We start from the raw sequence: 23,651 nt of genomic DNA on the forward strand, positions 1-23,651 counted from the left end.
GCCGCCTCCACCCACAGAGCCAGAGCCTGCCAACATGACTGTCCCGGAGCTACAGCGGGAGGCCACCTCCATCTCAAAGCCTGAGCCCACTGCCATGTCCATCCCAGAGACCCTGTCAGGGCTCCACCCTCGCTGCTGACTCCCTCCAGTTCTCCGGCTCCGCCTTGGTCTGTGGGATCGACTTGGACATCCGGGCCTGGCAATGCCGCCCAAAGCCATCGTCCCATTGGTTTCGCTGGGGTCTCCACCTGGTCCGGCACCACTTCTATCTGCTGTACCCCAGGCTCCATCCATTGCCAGGCTCAATAGAATGAACTACACACACACTTCTATTAATTAAGTGGGTAGAACAACAAAGGCTGTGATTTGAGGATTGACTTAGTCATATGGTGCGTAGCATCTTGGAGATGTTGTCCGACAGGAGATCTGCTCCGATTCTTCTGGGGTGCAGGCCATCAGTGTGAAAGTGCCTAGGTCATTCCCTGAGAAGATTCAAATTATTAACAAAGAGCAGTTTTTGTTCATTACACCAGCCCTGCACAGTATCACCAGCCCTGCACATTTTGTATGTCTCCCTATATCAGACACACCCATTTCAGGTCTTGCAGTCTCTAATGAGTTGAATCAGGTATGATAGATGAGGGAGACATACAAAATGTGCAGGGCTGGTGGTACTGGTGGACATTACAGTTTTTCTCAGTCACTTTGGTGCATTTCTCACATCACTATTTACATTTGCACAACAGTTAATGCAGTTCTCAAAACAATTAGTACAAACTGCAAAACCTAGTTGATAACCTGCAAAAGCATGTCACTTGCTCAAAATGGATAGCCCATTCCTCAAAAGCAAGTATTCATGTCAATGAAAGTGTCAGTGTCATCAAGATGAAAAGTCCTGACACCATTGTTTATGAACAAGATAGTCAAATGGCTTTGTCATGTTTTCCAATGCAAAAAAGTCAGATCTTGGTGACACTACCTGAAAATGCTCAAGACAGCACTATATACTATTTGCACAGCCATTTGAAAAATACAGTAAAGTTATGCATTACTGTATTTAGTGAGGTAACTGAGTACAAGACACTGAATATGTATGTTTCACATTTTTACTGCATATGCTCTTTGAAATTCTAATTTGTTCACAGCATTGTGCAACAGAAAAAATACACCCTTATTTACAACAAACATAAACTCCCTTTGGGTAGAGCTGTGCACAACTGTAAACAATATTGCAGTACATATTGGAACTGAACATACAACATACATAGTGCTGTAATCATTCATGCACATCCAGACGTTCCTCATAAGTGAAAGCTGAGATTCACCCGAGAGAAATTTTTCAATTTAGGAGACATTTTCAGGAAAAAAAAAGATTTAAAAAAAAAATGTGTAAAATTTGCTTGACAGATTTTGACAACTAGTTGAAAATTTTTGTATGTAATGACTCAAGCAATGAAATGAGGACTATTAGTTTTATATGGAATGACTATTCAGCATTCACAAGTATAGTTAATTTTGACTGACATAACATAAGCAATTGATAATGTTATAAAACAGCAGAGAGTTGTATGAAAGCATTTGATGCATGTCCAAAAGCATTTGCAATTTGTTGGAAGGAATGAAAAACTGCTACTATGATGTGCACAAATGACTAAATGTTGTAGAGATTGAACTAACTGTTGTGCAAATGTAAATAGTGAAGTGAGAAATGCACCAAAGCGACTGAGAAAAACTGTAACAATTCATTTAGAGCAAGTAATCGGTGGAACAAGGGGTCAAAATGTGGAATTACCCCCTCAGATGTGATGTGCGCCCACTCAGTTACAATATGACATCTGTCTCTCTTCTGACTGCTGTAATCAGTCTCTTGATATTTTTTCTCTCTTTTGGAGAGAAACAATTGCATGGATTCTAATTCCCATGGATACGCGGAAGCGACAAAAAATTCTGTATTATGAATTTTTAAGGCCAGAAAAGCAATTTGGTGAGGTCAATTTGTAAATAAAGACTACGCGCCTGCGCACATATACGTATATTCAAACGTGCATACCTATAGACAGAACACGTAAAATGCATGTGTATGGCGTCAGCGTTTTCACAGATTGACGTTTTTGAAGTTTTAGCGGAGATGATAATGTTTTTCAAAAATTTTCACCGGTTGCACCTTGGAACCTATATTGCACATGAGCGGGCCGGAGAGCATTAAGGGTTTTCTGTTAGAACGGTGTCGTGTTAGCGGGTAAGTACCCCTCCCCTTACCAATGCTTGCAGTGCATGCCTGCTGTAGATTACCGATCCCTATATTAATGCATGGTTAAATTAATGATGATTCATATAATAGTTAAAGTGTATTTGTAAGGAGTTGATTAGAAATGCAATGCTGAGAACACAAGAATCCAAATGTTTTTGCAGGAAAATGCAGAGCTTATACTACACAGTAATGTTTTTGCTGCACATCAAAGTTTTTACTGCAGGGTAATGTTTCCTTTAAAGTCAAACGATTTCTGGTCAAATGCTTTAGACTTTAGACTTTAACCTTTTATTGTTCTCTATAGGGACAATTTGTTCTTCAGCACGGAAATTACCACCACATACAAAACAAACAGATACACAACATCAATAACGAATTAAGAAAGATAAATAAATAAATAAATAATATTTAAAAAAGAAAAGTACCTGAATGCTTTGCACCTCCATGTTTCTGTTTTTGGAACCAAACATTGAGGTTATCCGTTTACTTATGTCGCATAACCTGCTTTCTGTAATACCGTAAAGGATTCAATCATTTAAGAAACAACAGAGGATGATGAAAAAACAAACAGAGTTTTGCTCTGCATAAATAACTGTATTTCATCAATAGCAGGCTAGTTAAAGGTGTATAAACATGTACTTTATTCATTAAGTTGCTTGAACATCATATTTATATCTAATTGCTCTATAAATTTGTGTAATTTTTTTTGACTACCAGATAGCAGTAAAGTTAATACATTTTTGAGAGCCTCGTAAAGCTTCATTTTACAAATAATCCTGCCGTACCTGAGGCAGCACAGCAGTATCACCACATTTCTAGGACCTTGGTTTTTTGTGACAGAGCCATTTTTCTCTAAAATAAACACGTGCAAAGAGTAGACCCACAGAAATTTTAAAATAGAATGTGTAAGGCTTGCGGTTGCACAGCTGTCTTTCAGGCTTGTAAAAGTCATTCATTATGTCGCTTGCTATTGCAAATTGGTATTTGTTATATTATTTTAATTTATTATCATAATCATAAACGCAATAGTTTGTAGAAAAAAATAGTTTTAACGTTTTCTGCACTAGTTATTCTTCTAGTTATTTTCTTATAGCAAATAACGAAATGGTCTCTCACAAATACCAAAAAAAAAAATAGTTTACTTGCGCATTAAAAACTGAATAGTAAGTGCTCTAAAATAATATAGTCCTAATATATATAAAATAAAAAAGGTAGAAATGGAGTCCAACATGTCTGCAAGCTGAGACACAGAAACTGCTGTTACATGCGGCTCTGCAGTTGGATATTGCTTTCCTATTGTACATTATGCCTTATTATTCTTAGTTCCACTAAATACCACAAATACCACTACATGGCCTATTACTAGATTATATTACAACATATTACAAACAGATTTACTTTTATTTTCAGTAACAATAATACTTCTCCACTCAGTTGTCATATTTATAAGGTTTTTATTTGTATTAATGAATGGCATCATCTAGGGATAGGTTTCAAACAGCAACCTACACCATGCATATGATGAAGGAAATACATTGTACCATCAAAAATTTAATCTGGGTACAAATGTGCAATCAACAACAGAAAGAATACAATCAACAATCAACTGAGTTTTGTACTGTCACCCAAACTTTCCAAAGTGTTCAGTGAGGGGTAATATCTTTATTATCTGTTATTCTTTAACAGTTATTGTTTTTATTTATCTGTATCCATAAACTCATGATGCATCAAGATGTTGAAATACACTCCATTAGGAGATGTACAGTTCTATGACATCTGTGCAAATATGCTAGCTCACTGTTCGATCATCCAAGGTTAACTCATCTCAATGGAAGAAAAACAAAATCAACAACCAACAACCTGCACCAAAAAAGTAATTTAATTACATTACTCGAATTACTTGTAATGCGTTACCACCAAAACTGGATTTTGCTTGTAAAAATTAAATTACAGATTAAATCTCTAATTGGAATGCTCACTAGTAAACATTACTGAGAACATCTAAAGATAATTTGGCCTTCAATAGTCATGTAGCTTTTCAGTCACGGGGCAGCGCTGAAGCGTTTTCTTTTTTGTGTCAATTTTTCCATACATCTTTATGTGTGTGGGAGAGAGAGCAGGATAAAGAGAAAGTACATTTATGGAGAAAAAAAGGAACTTGTCATTTTTATCATTTCATCATTCTATTGTCAAATTTACTTAGCCAGTGTTTGAGTGTGTTTGTGTGTGTGAACAAGCTTTATTGAGCTCATGACAGGTATGCAAGCTGTCACAGTAATTAATCCCTTTTATATTTTTGTTTTTATACTCTGTTTACCTGTCTCTTCTTAAAACTCATTAAAATCTACATTAATTAAACAGTCCTCAGATATTAATAAATAGTCTGTCACAATTTGAGCATCCCATTTTAAGTTTCTTCTTTTATGTATGCCATTCTTTTTGACACATTTCACACACTTGTTTGGCTGTTTGTGATATTCAAACTGTAGAAATATTTGAAATATGTTATAGTATATTAATCTTGGCTGTTGATATCCTGCTGCTCCATTATCTCTGGTTCTTCTTCAAATGCTTGGTTCTCATAAATGTGTTGTGTCTGGATATCCGGGTCATAATACACACGGTCTGATGGATGTCCAAGAGCTGCTGTCATAAAGAAAAATCAATAACCATGAGCCATCAGTATACACCATATACAGATTAATCCTGCATGACATTGATAATGACAAAGGGCATAGGTTACTGCTGAATTTATGTATTCATATATTGTGTTTAATTTATTCATTATTCTGATACAGTATATTACCTTTACCTTTACAAAACAATGTTTTTAGTGTTACTGCTGAATTTTATGTTTTTCTGGAATTTTAATTTCTGATTTTATTGTCTTTTTCTACATTTGGTTACTGTTTGGAATCACACACAGTCCTTGGTTCCAAGCATCAGTACACAATAGTAAGTGTTGCTGAGTCTCCAGCTGAGTAGATAAGATGTAGATATTGGATTGGTAAAACTTTATGGCCTGGTTTCACAGACAGGGCTTTGATTAAGTCAGGATTAGACCTTAGTTCGATTAGGACATTTATGTAGCTTTTATAAACAATGGCGAGATGCTTTCAGTTAAAACAGCTCAAACATACATTTAGTCTGGGACTAGGCTTAAGCCTCATCTGTGAAACCAGGGGTCAAAGTCCTTTGTTAAGATTAGAACACTGCACTATTTGATGATAACTAAACTGAGCTGGACGATAACATCACTATTCCCTCTCAAAGGCATGGTTTTGACACTATAGAAATGCTCCTTGTGAACCAGTGTCTGAAGGGCGTGTGCCAAACGCCTTTCTTGATTAGATACTGCCGTAAGGTGACGTCACTGGCCCGCCGGCTGAGAACACGTCATCAGCCTCTTTGTCTTCAGCAAGCCGCTTGTTTGTGTTTCTCAAAGAAAAAGAAAAGAAACAAGTTTAAAAAATGTGTGCCTCCATGTGAGAGATATATCACGTTCCCAAATGGCTCTATTTGTGGGGAAAGGGAGCCAGGTGTTAGCACCCCGTGGTCCAGGACCCACTGCTGTCGAGGCAGTGCAGTGATTAGGATAGTGGGGCTCGCAGATTCCCTTTCCCAATCCTCTGTTGCTAGTTCCGAGGCTCTTGTGTCGAATCCGAAAGCCTGCACTCTGGCTTATAGTTTGGCGGAGAATATGCTGCATGGCTACTCTAGTTCAGAGAAATTAGACATGATGGGAGTTGAGGCGGATGTATTATTTGAGCCAGCCTCCTCATCGTCAACCATGTACAGGGAATTACTACACGTGATATTTACTACCCACGCCACCGCCAGATTGAGCTTAGACTGGATGGTGGACTGTGTTGGTTCTGGGTACAGTTAAAAAAAATTCTTTTAAAATGAATGATGAATGATATCGTTGTCTCTTCACAAATAAAGAGTACATATACAGGTTTATTTTACATCCATCCCCAACTATTGCATTATGTTCAGGGGAACGATACAAGGTTATTGGCGATTGATATCTTTTTGCTGTCCCTTCCCAGTAGGGGGTCAGATGCTATTTCATGTACAATAGACACCCAATTGCACTTATGATACGGTGACGAGGTTGTTTGCTTCCCCTACACCTTTACTATAATGATTAATGATTACTGATCGATCCCTAACAGTATCTCGCTCCGTGGCACTAATGACAATGCAATGCAATGCTAGACGAAGAGATCGAGAGAGGCACTCGAGAGAGGCAACGAGAGAGGCACTCTTTTTCAGGCAGCAGGAAATGAAACCGTTTTTCCGAGATTATACAGTGATAAGAAGCATGTTTACTCCTTCTGCACATGGGATAGTTCACATAGGCTTAGGTAACATCAGATGAGAAGATGGGAAATATCGCTTCTCGTATTGCACTTCTTCATTTACTGCCTTCTGGAACTGTGCGTAATGACATACTCTTTCTGCATTCATATATGTAATAGAAAGTAGAATCCGCTTTTCATGTCCCACTTCCTCACATGTCACCTTTCCTTTTATATCATGGAGATGAAAGCATATGCTCCTTACTGGTTCGCATATGTAGGGTTGCCAGACGCAGCTGAAAGAAGATGGGCTATTCTGCTTCTTGCGTGCCACTTCTTTAGTCATTGTCTGACTAAAGTCTGACTTTAGTCATTGTCTTCTCCACCTATCACCACCTCATTGGTTGTCTCTTCAGGTTGAGCTCCCTTATTAGGTAAAGGTCAAGTTAACGCTTCACATGGTTAGAAGGGCCTTATGTGCTCACTGGGGAAGAGAAGGAGGATGTGTAAGCTACAGAGGCACCCCATCCTCTCACCATCTATTTCAGGAAGTACTTGCGAGCTCTCTTGTAAGCTATTCGGTTGACCAAGAACCACTCTATTGCCATCCGTGCTCCCCCTCTTCTCCCACCAAGGGTGGCGAGGGGTAATATTGGAGGTGTCGACTTGAGTGCACCAGAGCGTGATAAGCTCTCTGGTCAGCAGGTGCATTATGTGGCAGCATCTTGGCTACTGCTAAGAGCCCACTGAGAGACTTACAGCACAGTGGGCAAGTGTTTTGTCAGTATGGAGCAGTGGGTATTTCGTTCCCATAGTGTCAACACCATGACGCAGTGCGAGTTCCCTGAGAAGGGGAACGAGACACTGTGTCGCGTTGCCATACTTCCGGCATTACTACTCATCTTCCTTCAGACAACATGAAGCTAATGACATGTTCTGTGCCGTTCATGTTCTGACACGTGCCTGTGACATTACCTGACGGCAGTTGCCAATCAAGATTGGCGTTTAACACACGCGCTTCAGACACTGGTTCACAAGAAACATTCCCAGAGCAACAACACCATGACACAGTGTCTCGTTCCCCTTCTCAGGGAACCGGTATTACAGTCGTAATCCAAGACGTTTTCTACAGAGCTGCTTTACAGCCGAATTGAACTCATTTAATAATTGATGATCTTTATAATGGAACTGAATCAACTCTAAACTGACTTCAACTGAACAATGGCAATTTTTTTTTCGGTTTCACTTTATTTTGATGGTCCCTTTAACTCTTGTTTGAGTGTTAGAGCCCTATTTTAACGATCTGAAACGCAAGTATCAAACACGAAACGCAAGTAACTTTGTGGGCGGATCTTGGGCGCTGTTGCTATTATACCGGCGGGATAAATGACTCTTAGGCCCTACGAAAATCTAAAATGGGTTGGTCTGAAGTAGCTACATTACTCATAGGTGTGGTTTGGGCGTAATGTGAAATAAACCAATCAGAGCGTTATCTCACATTCCCTTTAAAAGCAGGTGCGCTTGTTCCATGGCGGATTGCTATTATAACGGCGGATTTGCCAGGCGCACGGCAGGAGTGGTTCACAGCCGAGGAGACCGACGTTCTCGTCAGGTCCGTAAAAGACAGAAAAGTGACATTGTATGGGGATGGAGAAACCCACCCAAATAAGCTTCGGTTAAACAGGCGTATAATAATTTGGGTAAATGTGTAAGCTAGATTTATGCCTATTTTTTCACATCTTCATGGACACCACAATGATTTCCCTCGTGTGGATGGAATATTTTTCCTTGTAATTATGTATGGTTTGCAAAAATGGCAACTGCTGTGTTTGTGCAGATGAGAAAAGCAAAGTGCGGTGCGTTTTTGCTCACCCTCAAAAAGTGACAACTTAAACATGCTATATAAAAATATCTGTGGGGGTATTTTGAGCTAAAACTTCAAATACACACTCTGGGGACATCAGAGATTTATTTTACATCTTGTGAAAAGGGCATTATACCACCCCTTTAATTTTGAATTACCAATCAGCAGGTAAAAATATACAGGAGACCAATGAAACACCATTATGTATTTTTCCCATTAATTAAATATGTAAAATCTATAAATCATTAACATGTAGGCTATTTAAATATATTAACTGACATAATAATAATTCAAAACTAAATATTTGATGTAAAAAATAAGTAACATATTAAAGTGCATATGAAAAAAAGAGAAAAATTGTCAACTTGTAGGAGTATGTGGTCTGTAAGTGCTGAGCTGCAATCTGATAAAACTTCAGCAATGCAATGAGAAGTGTTTTGTTGTTCATTTCTAACACCTACACAATTTAAAGAACAGCAAATGTTTTTGTGGTAGCCTTTACTCACTTTCTGCAGTTTGAATGTTTGAGTCTAATGTGCTGTGTTGGTCTGCTGATGTGACTGTCGTTACTGTAGCTAAACAGAATGAGTTGTTTGATGGTGATGATGAGGGCTGCTCATCTCCCTCCTCATCAATCTAAACACATACAGCAACAAAGAATCTCATGTTAGTAAATGCAACATCATCTGTCTGAATAAAGATGGTTCTGTGTGTATTGGCAAACCGACCTTGGATTTGAGGATATTGTATTTACACATGGGACAGGTGGGGTGTTCCAGGAGCCACGGCTCAATGCATTTCTTATGGTATAAATGTCTGTAAAAACAGAATGTATTTCATATTATGCATTTCTTTCATATTTACAAAATAAAAATAAAACAACTATGTTAAAAGTGAAGTGTGAATTTTTTAATGTTATGTTCTATTGTCTTTGAATGAACCTCAAAAAAATTAAATACATATACCTCTATAATATGACAACATATTTTATGTTTTATGTCTTCTCTAAATAATATGCTTTGTATGTGCAGGGCACAAAACTCAGACCTTTCATTCAACAGAATCTCTGCTTGATATAATATTCAATGCTAAGCAAGTTACAATAGATAAAATAAATAAGGTTTCAAAATAGTCTCAGCCAATGCATCGAAATTAACATACTATACTGACACTATACTGAAGTTAGAAACGTCTGTAATGTTGAAGTAAATCATATGTGGATTTCCTCATACTGCACCTGCAGGGTAGAACTGTGACCTGTTCATTATGTGTGAATGTGTCAGTGCACACCACACAGCTCGTGTCCTCTGATTCAACCTCCTACAGACACACAGGCATGATGCTTTTACTCACTGCAGTTTAAATGCTCTCTGAATTTATTTTACCGAACACATTTATTTATTTTAGGATTTAGCAATGGGTCAATACCGGGTCACCTGTCCGCAGAGTCCGCACTTGTAACTTTGCTATTGCTTTTTCAGTCACTTTTTTCATCTCCCTCTACACAGAAATGAATGACAGAACAGAATCATCAATAGAAAAAATTTTGGAATGTCTGGAATATATCTGAGTATTTTATATTGAATATACTACATTTTTGAGTAGATTTGACTCCTACAGTGAACTTAACCTTAACTGAATACTTTACCTGTTGCATACGAAGCTGTCGGTTTATGTACATGCGTTTGATAAACAGGAAAGCGAAGTAGAACAAAGTGATGGCTGTTATTCCAATGAAGGTGAAAGACAGTGCATATGCCCATGTAGCACTGGGCCACAGGCCATATGCATTGGCTACAGCAATCGCTATATAGACGTCTGAGCCATTCTTGATCCGGTTAATGATTTCTGTGCCTAGAATATTGCCAACCATGATGGCAACTATGTCATCAGCATCTGTGGAAATAAAATACTAACATTAACCATGACTGGTTATTTTTGAGATCAACAGCATAGCATCCCAAAATATTACTAGATTACAGGGAATATAGTTATCCATCGCTTGGACAAATTTCCATCAGTTGAATTGCAGCAATGCCATATTGATTACTTGCATGACTAAAAAGTGCGTCAAGCATTGCAAAAAGTATAAAATCATCTTTGAAAGCAAGTGTAGGTTGTTGTAAAACATCTTCCGTTAAAATTCTACTGGTCTAGAGTATTTGAATAAAGTGTCAATTAAAGGAATAGGAATAGTCAATCAGAAGATTTTTTTTTTTTAATTTCTGGATTTAATTACAATTAATGGCATTAAACGAAATATACAAAAATAGTCTTAAACATTTTTATTGTGAAAAATTTACTATTTCTATGACTTCTGCACTGTACTGTAGATATTATTATGGCAGTGTTTTCATCCACCTATTTTTATGTGCATTTTGGGATATTGCATAAAATGTGCTGGATGGAAACCAAGAATTCTAAAAATGTGCATAAAAAGGTTGTTCAATTTTTTATCCGATAAGAAGACATGCTCATAAACTATGATGGAATCACAACATTCACCAAATAAATCCCTCAATGTGCAACAAAAAACTGACTTGACTTTGTCTTAACAGTGTTATGTTTGGATAACTGGATTAACCAGCAGACCAATTTCATTGCACATCATCTCTAATGTTGGTTTGATCATTCTGAAATCCTTGATCCAAATTCTGTCATCAGAATGATTTGGTTTAATTCCCACCCAGAAGCTTCCCACATGAATGCGTTCCCCAGTCATCAAAATGCAAGATAACAAGTAATTTATGATATAAGAAAAAAAGAGCCACAGTGGCTTCCCCAACTGCAGCGACTTCCATTTTTATTACAGCTATTTTGTGACAATTTTGTTCTCTTGAACACATGGGTTGGAAACGCTGCTTTGTTAGCAAATGATTTGTGCGATATTCCAATTGTGCACATATGTTAAAAATGTTTATGATTTAATACCTCATGAATCTTTCTTCCAAAACATGTTTTTGTCTTACCCTGATTCACTATGGTAAGCCTATTATAATTGTTTATAGCCTATTTTAGGCCTAATGGAATGGTTTTCATGGAAAAATGCGTGCATAGGCTGCTATGTCACTCATCCGTGCGTGTCTCATCATATCCATAAATAGAGAGAAGGTGCTACTTTGACGCGTGTATGCCATTTAAAAAAAATGCCAAACACAGGAGAGTGATGGCAAAATGAGAACGCGACAGAGCTTGTAATAAAATGAGAATCAACTCTGGCTTGGCTTTTTTTTTAATTGTTGTAAAAGCGTGTGGAGATGGTGTTTTTATTACTCAACTGGTGAGTAAGTTATTTCTGTCAGGACCACTATGGTCAAATACGATTGGGAATTGCATACAATTAGGATTGGCGGTATGGTTCTGTTCTAGGCAAAAACTCCCTGCGCATCCATGCAGCCTAACATGGATAAAAGCAGGGAGAGCAGCAATAACCCCCCAAAATAAAACCATATGCCAATATCCCCCAACACAAACTGACACACGATTTTTCTACATCAACTACCCTTTTATTTACTACCCTCAACAGGACTGATGCTGGTAGAATGGTTAATACATCCTGATGTTAGTGGCATATGTTGAGCGCTATAGATCCAATCTTATGAGCAGGGTTTCTCAAACTCGGTCCTGGAGGGCCACTGTCCTGCACAGTTTAGCTCCAACCCTGATCAAACACACCTGAGCAAGCTAATCAATGTCTTCAGGATCACTAGAAACTCACAGCTAGGTGTTGTTTGATCAGGGTTGGAGCTAAACTGTGCAGGACAGTGGCCCTCCAGGACCAAGTTTGAGAAACCCTGCTTATGAGGGAAGAATCACCCCAAGCTGGAGCAAGCAAGGACACATTGCAGCAAGCATGTTGATGTAGCCAATTTAACAGTGCACTCAAAAAAAAAAATTGTGTCTAAAAATAAGATTTATGTATTTGAATTGCATAACAAATTCCCATGCATTTGGATTACATAGTTTTAACATAAACCAATCAATAATCTGAATGTGATTCATATTTTTAAGTCATATCTAAATTAAACAGATAAGATTTATGTAATTGTATTAATAAACTGAATGTGATTTATATTTGTCAGTCGTATGTAAATGAAACAGGTATATGTAATAGTACACAGAAAAACGCCCATGTTAAATTAACACTGCTCAGTGTTCATATGTGTGCACACTACAGAGTTAAAGCTGTGTTGAAGTTAATGAGATAATTAAGTGATGATTGAGCATTAATTATGAACACCTGCTGTTAACAAGCAGAATCACTGAAGGAAAGAGAAACACAAGAACTACAACTGACTTCAGACACAGCCTTAGATGAAATCAACTGAAGAGAAAAGAAGACATTAAAACTGTGAAGATCTCAGCAGAGGAGGATTAAACAACTCCACACACAGCATTACCAGCTTACATAATTATAGCAGCCAGAGAAAATGTTATATTAAAGAGTCAATGGTCAAGAGCCCAACTAAAGCAAACGCTAACCACCATCATGGTGACTTTAAAATACAACTATTGATTTAATTCAAACGGAAATGAAATAAAGTCAGTCTGGTTAGTAATAAGTGAAGCTGGTAATGCTGTTTGTGGAGTTGTTTAATCCTCCTCTGAGATCTTCACAGATTTAATGTCTTCTTTTCTCTTTAGTTGATTTCATCTAAGACTGTGTCTGAAGTCAGTTGTAGTTCTTGTGTTTCTCTTTCCTTCAGTGATTCTGCTTGTTAACAGCAGGTGTTCATAATTAATGCTAAATCATCACTTAATTATCTCATTAACTTCAACACCGCTTTAACTCTGTAGTGTGCACACATATGAACACTGAGCAGTGTTAATTTAACATGGGCGTTTTTCTGTGTACTATTACATAAATCTTACCTGTTTCATTTACATACGACTGACAAATATAAATCACATTCAGTTTATTAATACAATTACATAAATCTTATCTGTTTCATTTATGTATGACTTAAACATATGAATCACATTCAGGAGTATTGATTGGTTTATGTTAAAACTATGTAAACCAAATGCATGGGAATTTGTTATGCAATTCAAATACATAAATCTTATTTTTAGACACAATTTTTTTTTTGAGTGTGTATTGGATCTATTGGGGGAAGCTTACACCCCTAGCGGGAGCAAAATCTGATACTACAAGCATGTTGTATAATCGCGGAACTACTTCTAAAACTAGTGTAGTTTGGCAGGGGAAGGATACACCCTACAGCAGGGGTGCCAAATCCTGGTCCTGCCGATCGACTGTCCTGCACAGTTCATCTCCAACCCTAATCAAACACACCTGCCTTTAATTTTCAAGTGTTCCTGAAGACCTTAATTGGTTGCTTCAGGTGTGTTTGATTAGGGTTGGAGATGAACTGTGCAGGACAGTCGATCGGCAGGAGCAGGATTGGACACCCCTGCCCTACAGCAATAGCTCTGACTAGCAGCAGCAAAATCTGATACAACAGCATATTATATAACCATAGGACTAGTATTAAACTAGTGTAGTTTGGCATAGCTACAGTAACGTCTTCTGCTAGTCAACTTGAGATCCTTTCCATCTAAACTGGTTATATCTCTTAAGTCTAGTAGTGAATGTTTTATGAACAGTAGGATAATATTTATCCACAGTCACGCAGAGCCGAAGCACAACCAAAACAATGTTCTTCCCCAGAATGCATGCATTTCTATTTCATAGTTCCAGAATGCCAAAGACGGATAAACATAAAACGTCGAAAAGGGTCATATGCTTGTGTATGATAAGAGAATCTCATATTGATTCAGTCACATGTGACCTTGACCAATGACATAGCAGAGTCCATATAAGCTTTCATTTACATCATGGTCTGTCTCTTTGACTTTCTCGCGGAGAGATCTCGTTCGAGCGTGCACAGATTATTTGGGCTGGTATTAGTTCCCTTCTATAACTGTGTCTCGACACATTTAAAACTTTAAAGCTTAACTTTTGAATGAATATATCACTGGGTTTGCACGCGATCCCAACGGGGGTTCAGGTAAGGATTTTATCTGACTTGAGTGCCCATTGGTTATCCAGGGTTATCAAAAGAATCTCCAGTGATATTCAGGTGAGTAGTATAGAGCTCATTGGTTAACTAGGTTTCTGATAATCATTCTAACACCAAACACTCTGGAAACCAATGAGTGCTCTTAGATTTAAATACAATAAATATTGCTAAACACAGTAAAACAGGGTTCCTTAAATCCAGTCCTAGAGGGCCACTGCCCTGCAGAGTTTAGTTCAAACCCTAATCAACAAGCTAATCAATGTCTTCAGAGTTACTAGAAAATTGCAGACAGGAGAGCTTGATTAGGGTCTGAACTAAACTCTGCAGGACAGTGGCCATCTAGGGCTGGATTTAAGGAACCCTGTTCTACTGTGTTTATCAATATTTATTGTGTTTAAATCTAAGAGCACTCATTGGTTTCCAGAGTGTTTGGTGACTGATGAAGAGCTTGTTAGCTAAATGTCCCCATTAAATGCGGTTTACCCCCTTGGCTGACCAGGGGTCACAGTTTATTATTAATACTACTCTGTCTGCTCTGGGCCCATGAACTTGATTGATTCCAACACCCAATGTCCTGCCTGTTTGGGTATTGACCTCCTCCAGGAGTCTCTAAGAGATCCTTGTCCTGAGTGTAGCATTATGCCAAGAGAATTGAGAAAAAAAGGACTCATAGGATTGGACCTTAAATTTTGGGGTGTTTCCCCTCAAACTGCTTTCTCAGCTCGGCCGCGCAACAGCAAGCAATCAGCAGGAAGGACTGAGGAACTTCCAAAAAAGAAGAATGCTTCTTCAGCTCTTTTAGCCCACCAGGTGGCTGAACTTACAAGTACAGTCCAGAATCTCTCGGCTTAACTAATGGGTGCTGTTCCAGCCTCCAGAAAAGGAGTTGATGACAGTAATGTATGCATGTATTATATGTATGCCTACCTCACTATGAACCATCAATTAGCTTTTCTCAAGAGGATCTGGACACTGTCCCACTGGCTGCTTCTCAATCATTGGCTAAGCCTGAACAAGGTCACTATTCCTTATTGGAATATGCATCATCTCCATTGTCCCAGTCTCAGCTGTGACAATGTGATGAGGACTCGGACCTTCTTGGTGTTGAGCAATCAGTAATTGAAGATATGCTGAAGATGGCACTAGCCAGATTGAAACTGGACCCACATTCCCCAGTCCTGGGTTGCTTCAAACCTTCTGTGTCATCCAGTTTCTCGGATAGAGAATTTATTGAAGCTGTCTTGTCCCAATTTTACAGATGTAGTTTCTTCTGCTTTTCATTCATCCCCAGCAGCTACCGGGTGGCATGCCAAAAAAGCGCTATATAAATGTAACAAATTATTATTATTAATTATATCTTGAGCACAAGGGAGGTTATTCTGATCGGCCAACTGGCTGCGGTTACGTGTGTCTGTGTTTAATAAATTCCATAGGTGGTGTTGAGAGAGGGAATCCCCAATCAACGGGAGAGGAGTGACTACGTCAATGGTGTGCTCTCCTTCTCTTTGTTCCTCATGGCGGGATCGCTGGTCACCTCTCTCCTTCTCTGGAGTAATCCAGTTTTTCATTATAGTTTTATTTGGATTTTTGGTGCTTTCATTAATCTTTTGAGTAATTTATATTTAACGCTCTTCATTGTTATTTATGTCAGTAACGGGTAGTGGAATTATTTTTAGTTCACATTTTTGGTTATTTAGTAAGCACAAAGAGGGAAGCAGAGGCCTGGAAGAAATGCCTGTTTTTTCTTATCGAGAGTTAGGTAAGATCTGATCATGAGAACAGGTGTAGTCAGGCACTTTCCACAACTACCCTACCTTTTTACTGTTATTTTTTCTTTGTCTTTACTTGTTAATATATATTTTTGTAAACTTATTTTGTATTGATTTTTGTTGTTGGATAAAAGCAGTGTTTGGCGGCTTAAGTTTCAAGTGTCTGCGATTGATTTATATGTTCGACCCATATCCATTACTAATTTCTATAAAATCAAATAGCTATATGATTTGGTTATGGGCCGTAAGCATGTACAAGGGCAATCTTATAGATCACCACGTCAGCCGATGCATCCCAAAGCCCCCCTGTCAAGAGCTGGAGGGGCTCGTTCTCATTTTCGGCCACCCGCACGTCCTTCTTATACATATCTCAGTGAATCCTAAATGCCTTAGCTGGGGACCTGAGGATTATGACGTTATGCATTGGCCAAACCCAGCTTTTCAGCCTAAGGTGTTATCGTTACAAAAAAGAAGTATACTTCAAGTTCATTTTATGAAGTATACTTAAGTAATGTTCAAGTATATTTTTAAGTATACATTATGTAGTAAGTATACTAATGTCAATATGTACTAGTAGTAAACTTGTAAGTGTACTATTTTAATACCGCTTGGGACTAAATTTGCCCACTTTTAGTATATAAAAGTATACTGTGTGTTTAAGTGTACTATAAGTGTAACAGTAGTAAACTTTAAGTGCACAACTAGTTCATAATTACGTTTCTCATTTGTACTGCAAGTGAACTTATGGGTATACTAGTAGTTTACTATTTTAATACTTGTAGCAACTTTGAAGTATTCTCTCAGTAAATTACTCGTTTAGTAGTTTTATACTACAAGTTTTATTTAAGTGAACTTAACATCATACTTATAGTTTACCATTTATATATTATTTTTGCTCTTTTAGTGTACTCTCAGTAAACTACTAGTTTAGTAGTTTTATACTGCAAATACTTGCATGTTTTCTTTTAATGTACTTTCAGTAAACAACTAGTTTAGTAGTTTTATAATACTTGTTTTCTTTAAGTGAACTTAACATTGTACGTATAGTTTTCTATTTATATATAATTTTTGCACTTGCAGTAGGCCTATACTACTATGTTCAAAAGTTATTTTTTATACTTGAACAATACCTTTAACTGTACTTTAAAGGTCCCGTTCTTCGTGATCCCATGTTTCAAACTTTAGTTAGTGTGTAATGTTGTTGTTAGAGTATAAATAATATCTGTAAAATTATAAAGCTCAAAGTTCAATGCCAACCGAGATATTTTATTTAACAGAAGTCGCCTACATCGAACGGCCGGTTTGGACTACATCCCTCTACTTCCTTCTTTAATGACGTCACTAGAACAGTTTTTTGACTAACCTTCGCCCACAAGAATACACAAAAAAAGGGGGCGTGGTCTTGTTGCGCTCCCACGGAGAAGAGGAAGAGTTGCGTTTGTAGAGTGTGTTTGTCGCCATGTCGTCGAGACGCTGTTATTTTCATCCCGGAGTCCAATCACCTTTGTTTGGCCTTCCCTGAGCGCATGCATCTCCACGTTATGGTAAGAGGCGTGACCTTTCCGGGCAACGTGCGCTAAGCTGCTGTCGAATCACAACACAGGAACCGCTGGCACAATCAGAATTCGTTACGTATTTCTGAAGGAGGGACTTCATAGAACAAGGATGTCATCAGCCCGTTTTTAGGACAGTGAAAACAGCGGTATACATATAAGTAAATTGTGTGAAAAATACTGTGTTATTTTTACACGCGAAACATGAACACGTTATATTGCACACTGTAAACACAATCAAAGCTTCAAAAACACACGAAAAACGGGACCTTTAATTTTAAAAAATGTATTGGCTTCATGCATTCTTTTTTATCAACACTTGAATGTCGGTAAGTTTCATAAATAAAGGCAACATTTTAAACAAAAAAGATGAGAAAATCAATTTTTTGTCAAAGATACGCTTTGATCAGATTCAGAAACGTGATCAAAACACAGATGGAGTAGATCGAGTCCGACACCCCCAAAGCTTCACAGTCATTATTTCTTCATGGGTTACGCTTCATTTCATTTGGAAACATTAAGCAGTTTTGATTTACAAGCTGTTTAATGTTTGATGATCACATTATTTTACATTTGAGTGAGCAATCTTCTATCACTTGTTTCAGCTTCTACTTCTCCTGTGTTTTGATCCGGAGATTCTGTACTAGAAGATGTGTCATAAAGCGCCCCCTCACCGTATAACAGTGAAAACATGGATAGCTGGAAAATTCAGTCAATGGTGGGGAAAGAGTAAAGTAGAATTAAAGTAAATTCCTATGTGCACTACCAGTGGACTAGCCTACTCAAAAATTCAGATACGCAGAATTAGAAACATATCTGTTTTATATCAACATTTTAATCAATATTTTCAAACAATGTAAGTTTCATAAGACTGTATATGAAAAACTATGTAAAAAAGTATATTTAATAGGCTACTCAATCAAAAGAGTTAACACAACTACAAGCCAAGTATACTTTGAATAATTCAACTTTTAAGTATATCTCGATCAAAAGATTGAGTACAAGTATAGGCCAAATATACTTGGACTTTTCTCTCAGTATAAGTCAAGTACACTTAAGTGTAATTAAAGGAGAACTCCGGGCAATTTTTAAGTTAATCTTTGTGAGTACTGTCTATAGAAAAAAAAAAAACGAACCAGATCGGTGCTTGCAACACGGAGATACTACAGCTAATGTCCAGAGCTCCCACTCAGCTATAACGGCAGTTATGGGGGCATATACATAAAGGGTGTCTTTGTGCCTGTTAACAGACACAAAATGCAATTAAAATGTCTGTCCAACATGAACAGGGCCCTTACATGACAACAAGATGCGTTTAGCAACTTAGCCATTGTTTAAATTCACGTAAAATAGTGTTTTAGACGGCTAGCTGTAGTCTAGCGCTGAAGTCCCGTGGGAACTCAGTTGTAGCCGGAAAAAGGTAAACAACAGTGTGCAGCTGGGAAGAGCGTCGTGTGTGTGAAGAGTGATATAAATAAGTGATATAAATATAAATACAAATTCGTTTCGTTCGTTTTTTTTTCTATAGACAGTACTCACAAAGGTCTAACGATCAAGATTAACTTAAAAATTGCCCGGAGTTCTCCTTTAAGTATATTTCTGAGAAGTATATAAAGTATATTTTTGAGAAGTATATAAAATGTAGACTGAAAGTATGCTTTCTTATTTTTAGTTTAAAAGAAGTATACTAATAGAACACTTGAATAAACTTATTTTTCGTAAGGGAATTATTATCGCTGTGTACAAGATCAGGTTCAGTTCCATGCTTATTTTATTTACTCTATAAGCTATTCCACCCGAAAGCTTGTAACTATATAAACTTGAACATGTTAGTTTATAAGACAGTGTGTAATATTATGTTTTTAAAAAAAGTATTTAATAAGCTACTCAATCAAAATAGTAAACACAAGTACAAGCCAAGAATACTTAGAATACTTAATTATACTTTTAAGTATATCTTGATCAACAAGTATAGGCCAAATATACTTAGACTTTTCTGTCAGTATAAGTCAAGTATACTTAAGTGGAATTTGAAGTATATTTCTGAGAAGTACATAAAGTATATTTCTGAGAAGAACATAAAAAGTAGACTGAAAGTAGACTTTCTTATTTTTATTTTAAAAGATGTATACTAATAGCACACCTGAATACATTTCTTTTTCGTAAGGGACAACACAATTTGATAACCATCCTATTCGATTTTCAGTGTTTCGGACAACACTCCTAATCCAGAACGAGTGTTGCAGCAATATTTGTCAACAAGGGCATTGTGGCGCACCATCGACCATTTGTTTGTCTATGTTGGCCCCTGTCAGAAGGATTCATCCGTGTCTATAAGCAGCAGCTATCTCACTGAGTGGTAGACATCATTTCCAATGCTTATCGCTTGGTAGGTAGTCCAGCTTCAATATCCATGAAATTCCATTCTACTTGTGCTATTGTGACTTCTTTAGTTAGCTCTGCTGTTACGGACAGTGTTCAGAGCTCCGTCCTTGTGAATTGGTGGAATGTGAAATGAAATGTTAAACCGCATCTGGAGGTCTGGAACTATGAATTAGAACCTTGCTCACTGATGTAAACGTGTTCCTATGAATAGCGGCAGACCGCCAGAGTCTCTGGTCACTCAGACTAACGAGAATGACTTGCAGAGATAGTCCATGATATAAACGGAAGCTTATATGGACTCCGATACGTCACTGGTCAAGATTCTCGTATCATACGCGAGCATCCATCATATGCGAGAACCACCCTTTTCCACTTTGTTTAACTGTCTCTGCCAGTCTTACGCTATTCATAGAATCGTACTCGGTTACTAATGTAACCTCGGTTCTCTCTAGAAGAGGGAACGAGTATTGCGTAAGTAGCTTACGCATCGGGAAAGTCTTCTTTCTTCGAGATCTGAAGCCAAAAAATTATCCTTAATTTTGTATTCATTGTCAACGCAGTGCAGCAGCCGACAGACCTAGGCAGGCTGTATAAGCGTGCTCATTGGCTGCTCGGCTGCAACTGCTTAAGCCTATCGGTGAGCGCTCTGAACGCGGCAACCAATGAGGGCGCTTCGCGCCCTCCACACCCTTCTAACCGTCAGAATGGGCGTGGCCAGCGTGTATATATTCAGCGCTCACAGGCTAAAATTCTGGTTTTCACAGTCTGAAGCGCAAAAGCTCGTGGCGCGACACGGCAGGTTACGCAATACTCGTTCCCTCTTCTAGAGAGAACCGAGGTTACATTAGTAACCGAGTACGTTCTCTTACGAGAGGTTCTCTCGTATTGCGTAAGTAGCTTACGCATCGGGAACCCTTTGTCAACGCCGTGTGCGCCGAGCATCCAGCCCATGAATCCCAGGGGAACCGGGGAAAACACTCTGCTGGGAAATGTGGCCGGTCGGAGAGACGGGCCAGCGTAGTACATGCACTTCATGCAGCATATGAAATAGAGCGGCGCGGCCGGTCTATAAACATAACAGTACAAACAGTAGGGCCGGCGGAGCAAGCCCATACAGTACATAAGCACTCATAAGGGTAGGAGAAAACGACATAGTCGGTCTCACATGAAGAGAAAAATTCCCGCGCGGCAGAGAATAATACAGGCGGCCAGCAGCGCGGGCCAGCACCGATAACAGCGCGTAATGGGAAATAGGAAACAGAACGGATCAGCCGGTCTGAGTCAAACACTTCACCCTGAGTAGTTACCAGAATAGCGCCAGCATATGAACGTAGTCTGCACACGGGAGCTGGGCAGAGCATACATGTCACTTATACTGACAATATTTTTGCCTGTAGGGCAGGAACTTCCAGGTTATAAAACCTCACGAATGTTGACGGGGAGGCCCAGCCCGCCGCCATACAAATGTCGTGGATAGAAATTCCGCTGGACCAGGCCCACGACGAGGCCATGCCTCTAGTGGAATGGGCTCTGATGCCCAGAGGGCACTGCAGGCGTTTGGAGGCATAAGCTGCTGCTATCGCGTCCACTATCCACCTGGACAAGCTCTGCTTCGAGGCGGCAAGACCTTTGGTGCGTCCGCCGAAGGAAACAAAGAGCTGCTCTGAACGCCTGAAAGCGGCGGAGCGCGTGATGTAAACTCTCAGCGCCCGGACAGGGCATAGGAGGTTATCACTGTCCCCACTATCGGATGCTGGCAGAGCCGAGAGGGAAATAACTTGTGCCCTAAACGGGGTTCCAATCGCTTTGGGGATGTAACCGTGCCTCGGTCTGAGAATGACTTTCGAGTCATTCGGCCCGAACTCGAGACATGCAGGGCTAACAGATAGCGCGTGCAAATCACCCACACGTTTGACTGAAGACAGAGCTATCAGAAAAACGGTTTTAAGCGACAGATACTTTAGATCCGCGGATTCAAGCGGTTCAAAGGGAAAAGCCTTTAGGGCCGCCAGGACCAAGGACAGATCCCACGAGGGAACCGAGGGGGGCCGCGGGGGATTCATCCGTCTAGCTCCTCTGAGGAAGCGGATAATGAGCTCATTCCTTCCCATTGCCCGGCTGCGCGTCGTCTCAGCGAACGCTGTAATAGCGGCCACATATACTTTGAGCGTGGAAGGGGATCTGCCCTTTTCCAACAGCTCTTGTAAGAAGGAGAGCACCCGCGGGACCCCGCATGCGCGCGGATCCAGGTTTTGAGTAGCGCACCATTTAGAAAACACCGACCATTTAGACGCGTAGAGCCGTCTCGTGGAGGGGGCTCTCGACTGTGTGATCGTGTTCACGACCCCTTCTGACAGGTCAACGGGTATCCGTTGATCACCCATGCATGCAGCGACCAGCGCTCTGGATGGGGATGCCAGATCGATCCAGCGGCTTGGGAGAGGAGATCCTTTCTCACCGGGATCGGCCACGGGGGTGAGTGCGACAGCCTCACTAGCTCTGGGTACCAAGTTTGGTTTTCCCATCGCGGGGCTATAAGCAGCACTGAGTGGTGCGTTTCTCTGATCCTCGAAATGACCTGTGGCAACAGGGAGATCGGAGGAAAAGCATACAGCGGGAGGCTGGGCCATGTCTGGGACAGCGCGTCCTCGCTCTTCGAATAAAACTTCGGGCATTGAGCATTGTCTTTCGACGCAAAGAGGTCGATTTCCGCTCTGCCGAATAGGCGCCAGAGAAACTGGACTGTCTGGGGGTGCAGAGACCATTCTCCCGGGGGAATGTTGTCCCTGGACAGTCTGTCTGGACCGACATTCAGGTGGCCCGGTACGTGCGCGGCTCTCAGCGAGCGCAGCGAGCGGTAAGCCCACACGAGAAGGCGTTCTGTCAGCCTGCACAGATTCCTGGATCTGACACCGCCCTGTCGGTTCACATAGGATACCACGGACATGTTGTCCGAGCGGACTAGCACATGGTGATCCCGTATGAATGGGAGGAAGCGCCTGAGCGCGTTCTCGACCGCTATCATCTCCAAACAGTTTATGTGGAGGCATTTTTCCCGGTCTGACCATAGGCCAAAAGCCGGTTTGCCCTCGAACAGAGCGCCCCAGCCTGAGGTGGAAGCGTCCGTCGAGATAATTTTGCGGTGTGAGATAGCTCCCATTGTCACTCCCCGCTGGTACCAGTCGGCCGCTAACCAGGGCTTCAGAGCTGAAACGCAGCTCTGAGTCACTCTGATGCGAATACCGCCGGAAGCCCATGCTCTGTGAGGCACTCGGGCATTCAGCCAGCGTTGTAGGGGGCGCATTCGTAAAAGACCCAGCCGAAGCACTGCTGCGGCTGAGGCCATACAACCCAGTAGCCTCTGAAATGTTTTGAGAGGTACGGTGCTGCCCGGCCGGAGGGACGCGGCCAGGCGTCGAATGCAGCGCGCACGCTGTGTCGACAGGCGGGCCGTCATCGCTACAGTGTCCAGATCCAAACCCAGAAAAGAGGTTGATTGACT

General features: G+C 40.0%; 1 protein-coding gene across 1 annotated transcript in view; it reads right to left on the reverse strand.

The window, feature by feature from the left end:
* Window positions 1–378: 378 nt before the first annotated feature.
* rnf128b (ring finger protein 128b) overlaps window positions 379–23,651 on the reverse strand; it is a gene marked incomplete at both ends in the record, with an annotated part of 38,261 nt that continues 14,988 nt past the window's right edge. Inside the window, 6 exons of the mRNA XM_081382116.1 lie at window positions 379–482; window positions 8,926–9,055; window positions 9,148–9,235; window positions 9,657–9,739; window positions 9,848–9,919; window positions 10,068–10,315. Of these exons, the coding sequence (XP_081238242.1) occupies window positions 379–482; window positions 8,926–9,055; window positions 9,148–9,235; window positions 9,657–9,739; window positions 9,848–9,919; window positions 10,068–10,315 (725 nt within the window). The remainder of the gene's footprint in view (window positions 483–8,925; window positions 9,056–9,147; window positions 9,236–9,656; window positions 9,740–9,847; window positions 9,920–10,067; window positions 10,316–23,651) is intronic.

The sequence above is a fragment of the Scardinius erythrophthalmus genome (genome assembly GCF_964197995.2).
Source record: "Scardinius erythrophthalmus genome assembly, chromosome: 13".
Classification (NCBI taxonomy): Eukaryota; Metazoa; Chordata; class Actinopteri; order Cypriniformes; family Leuciscidae; genus Scardinius; species Scardinius erythrophthalmus.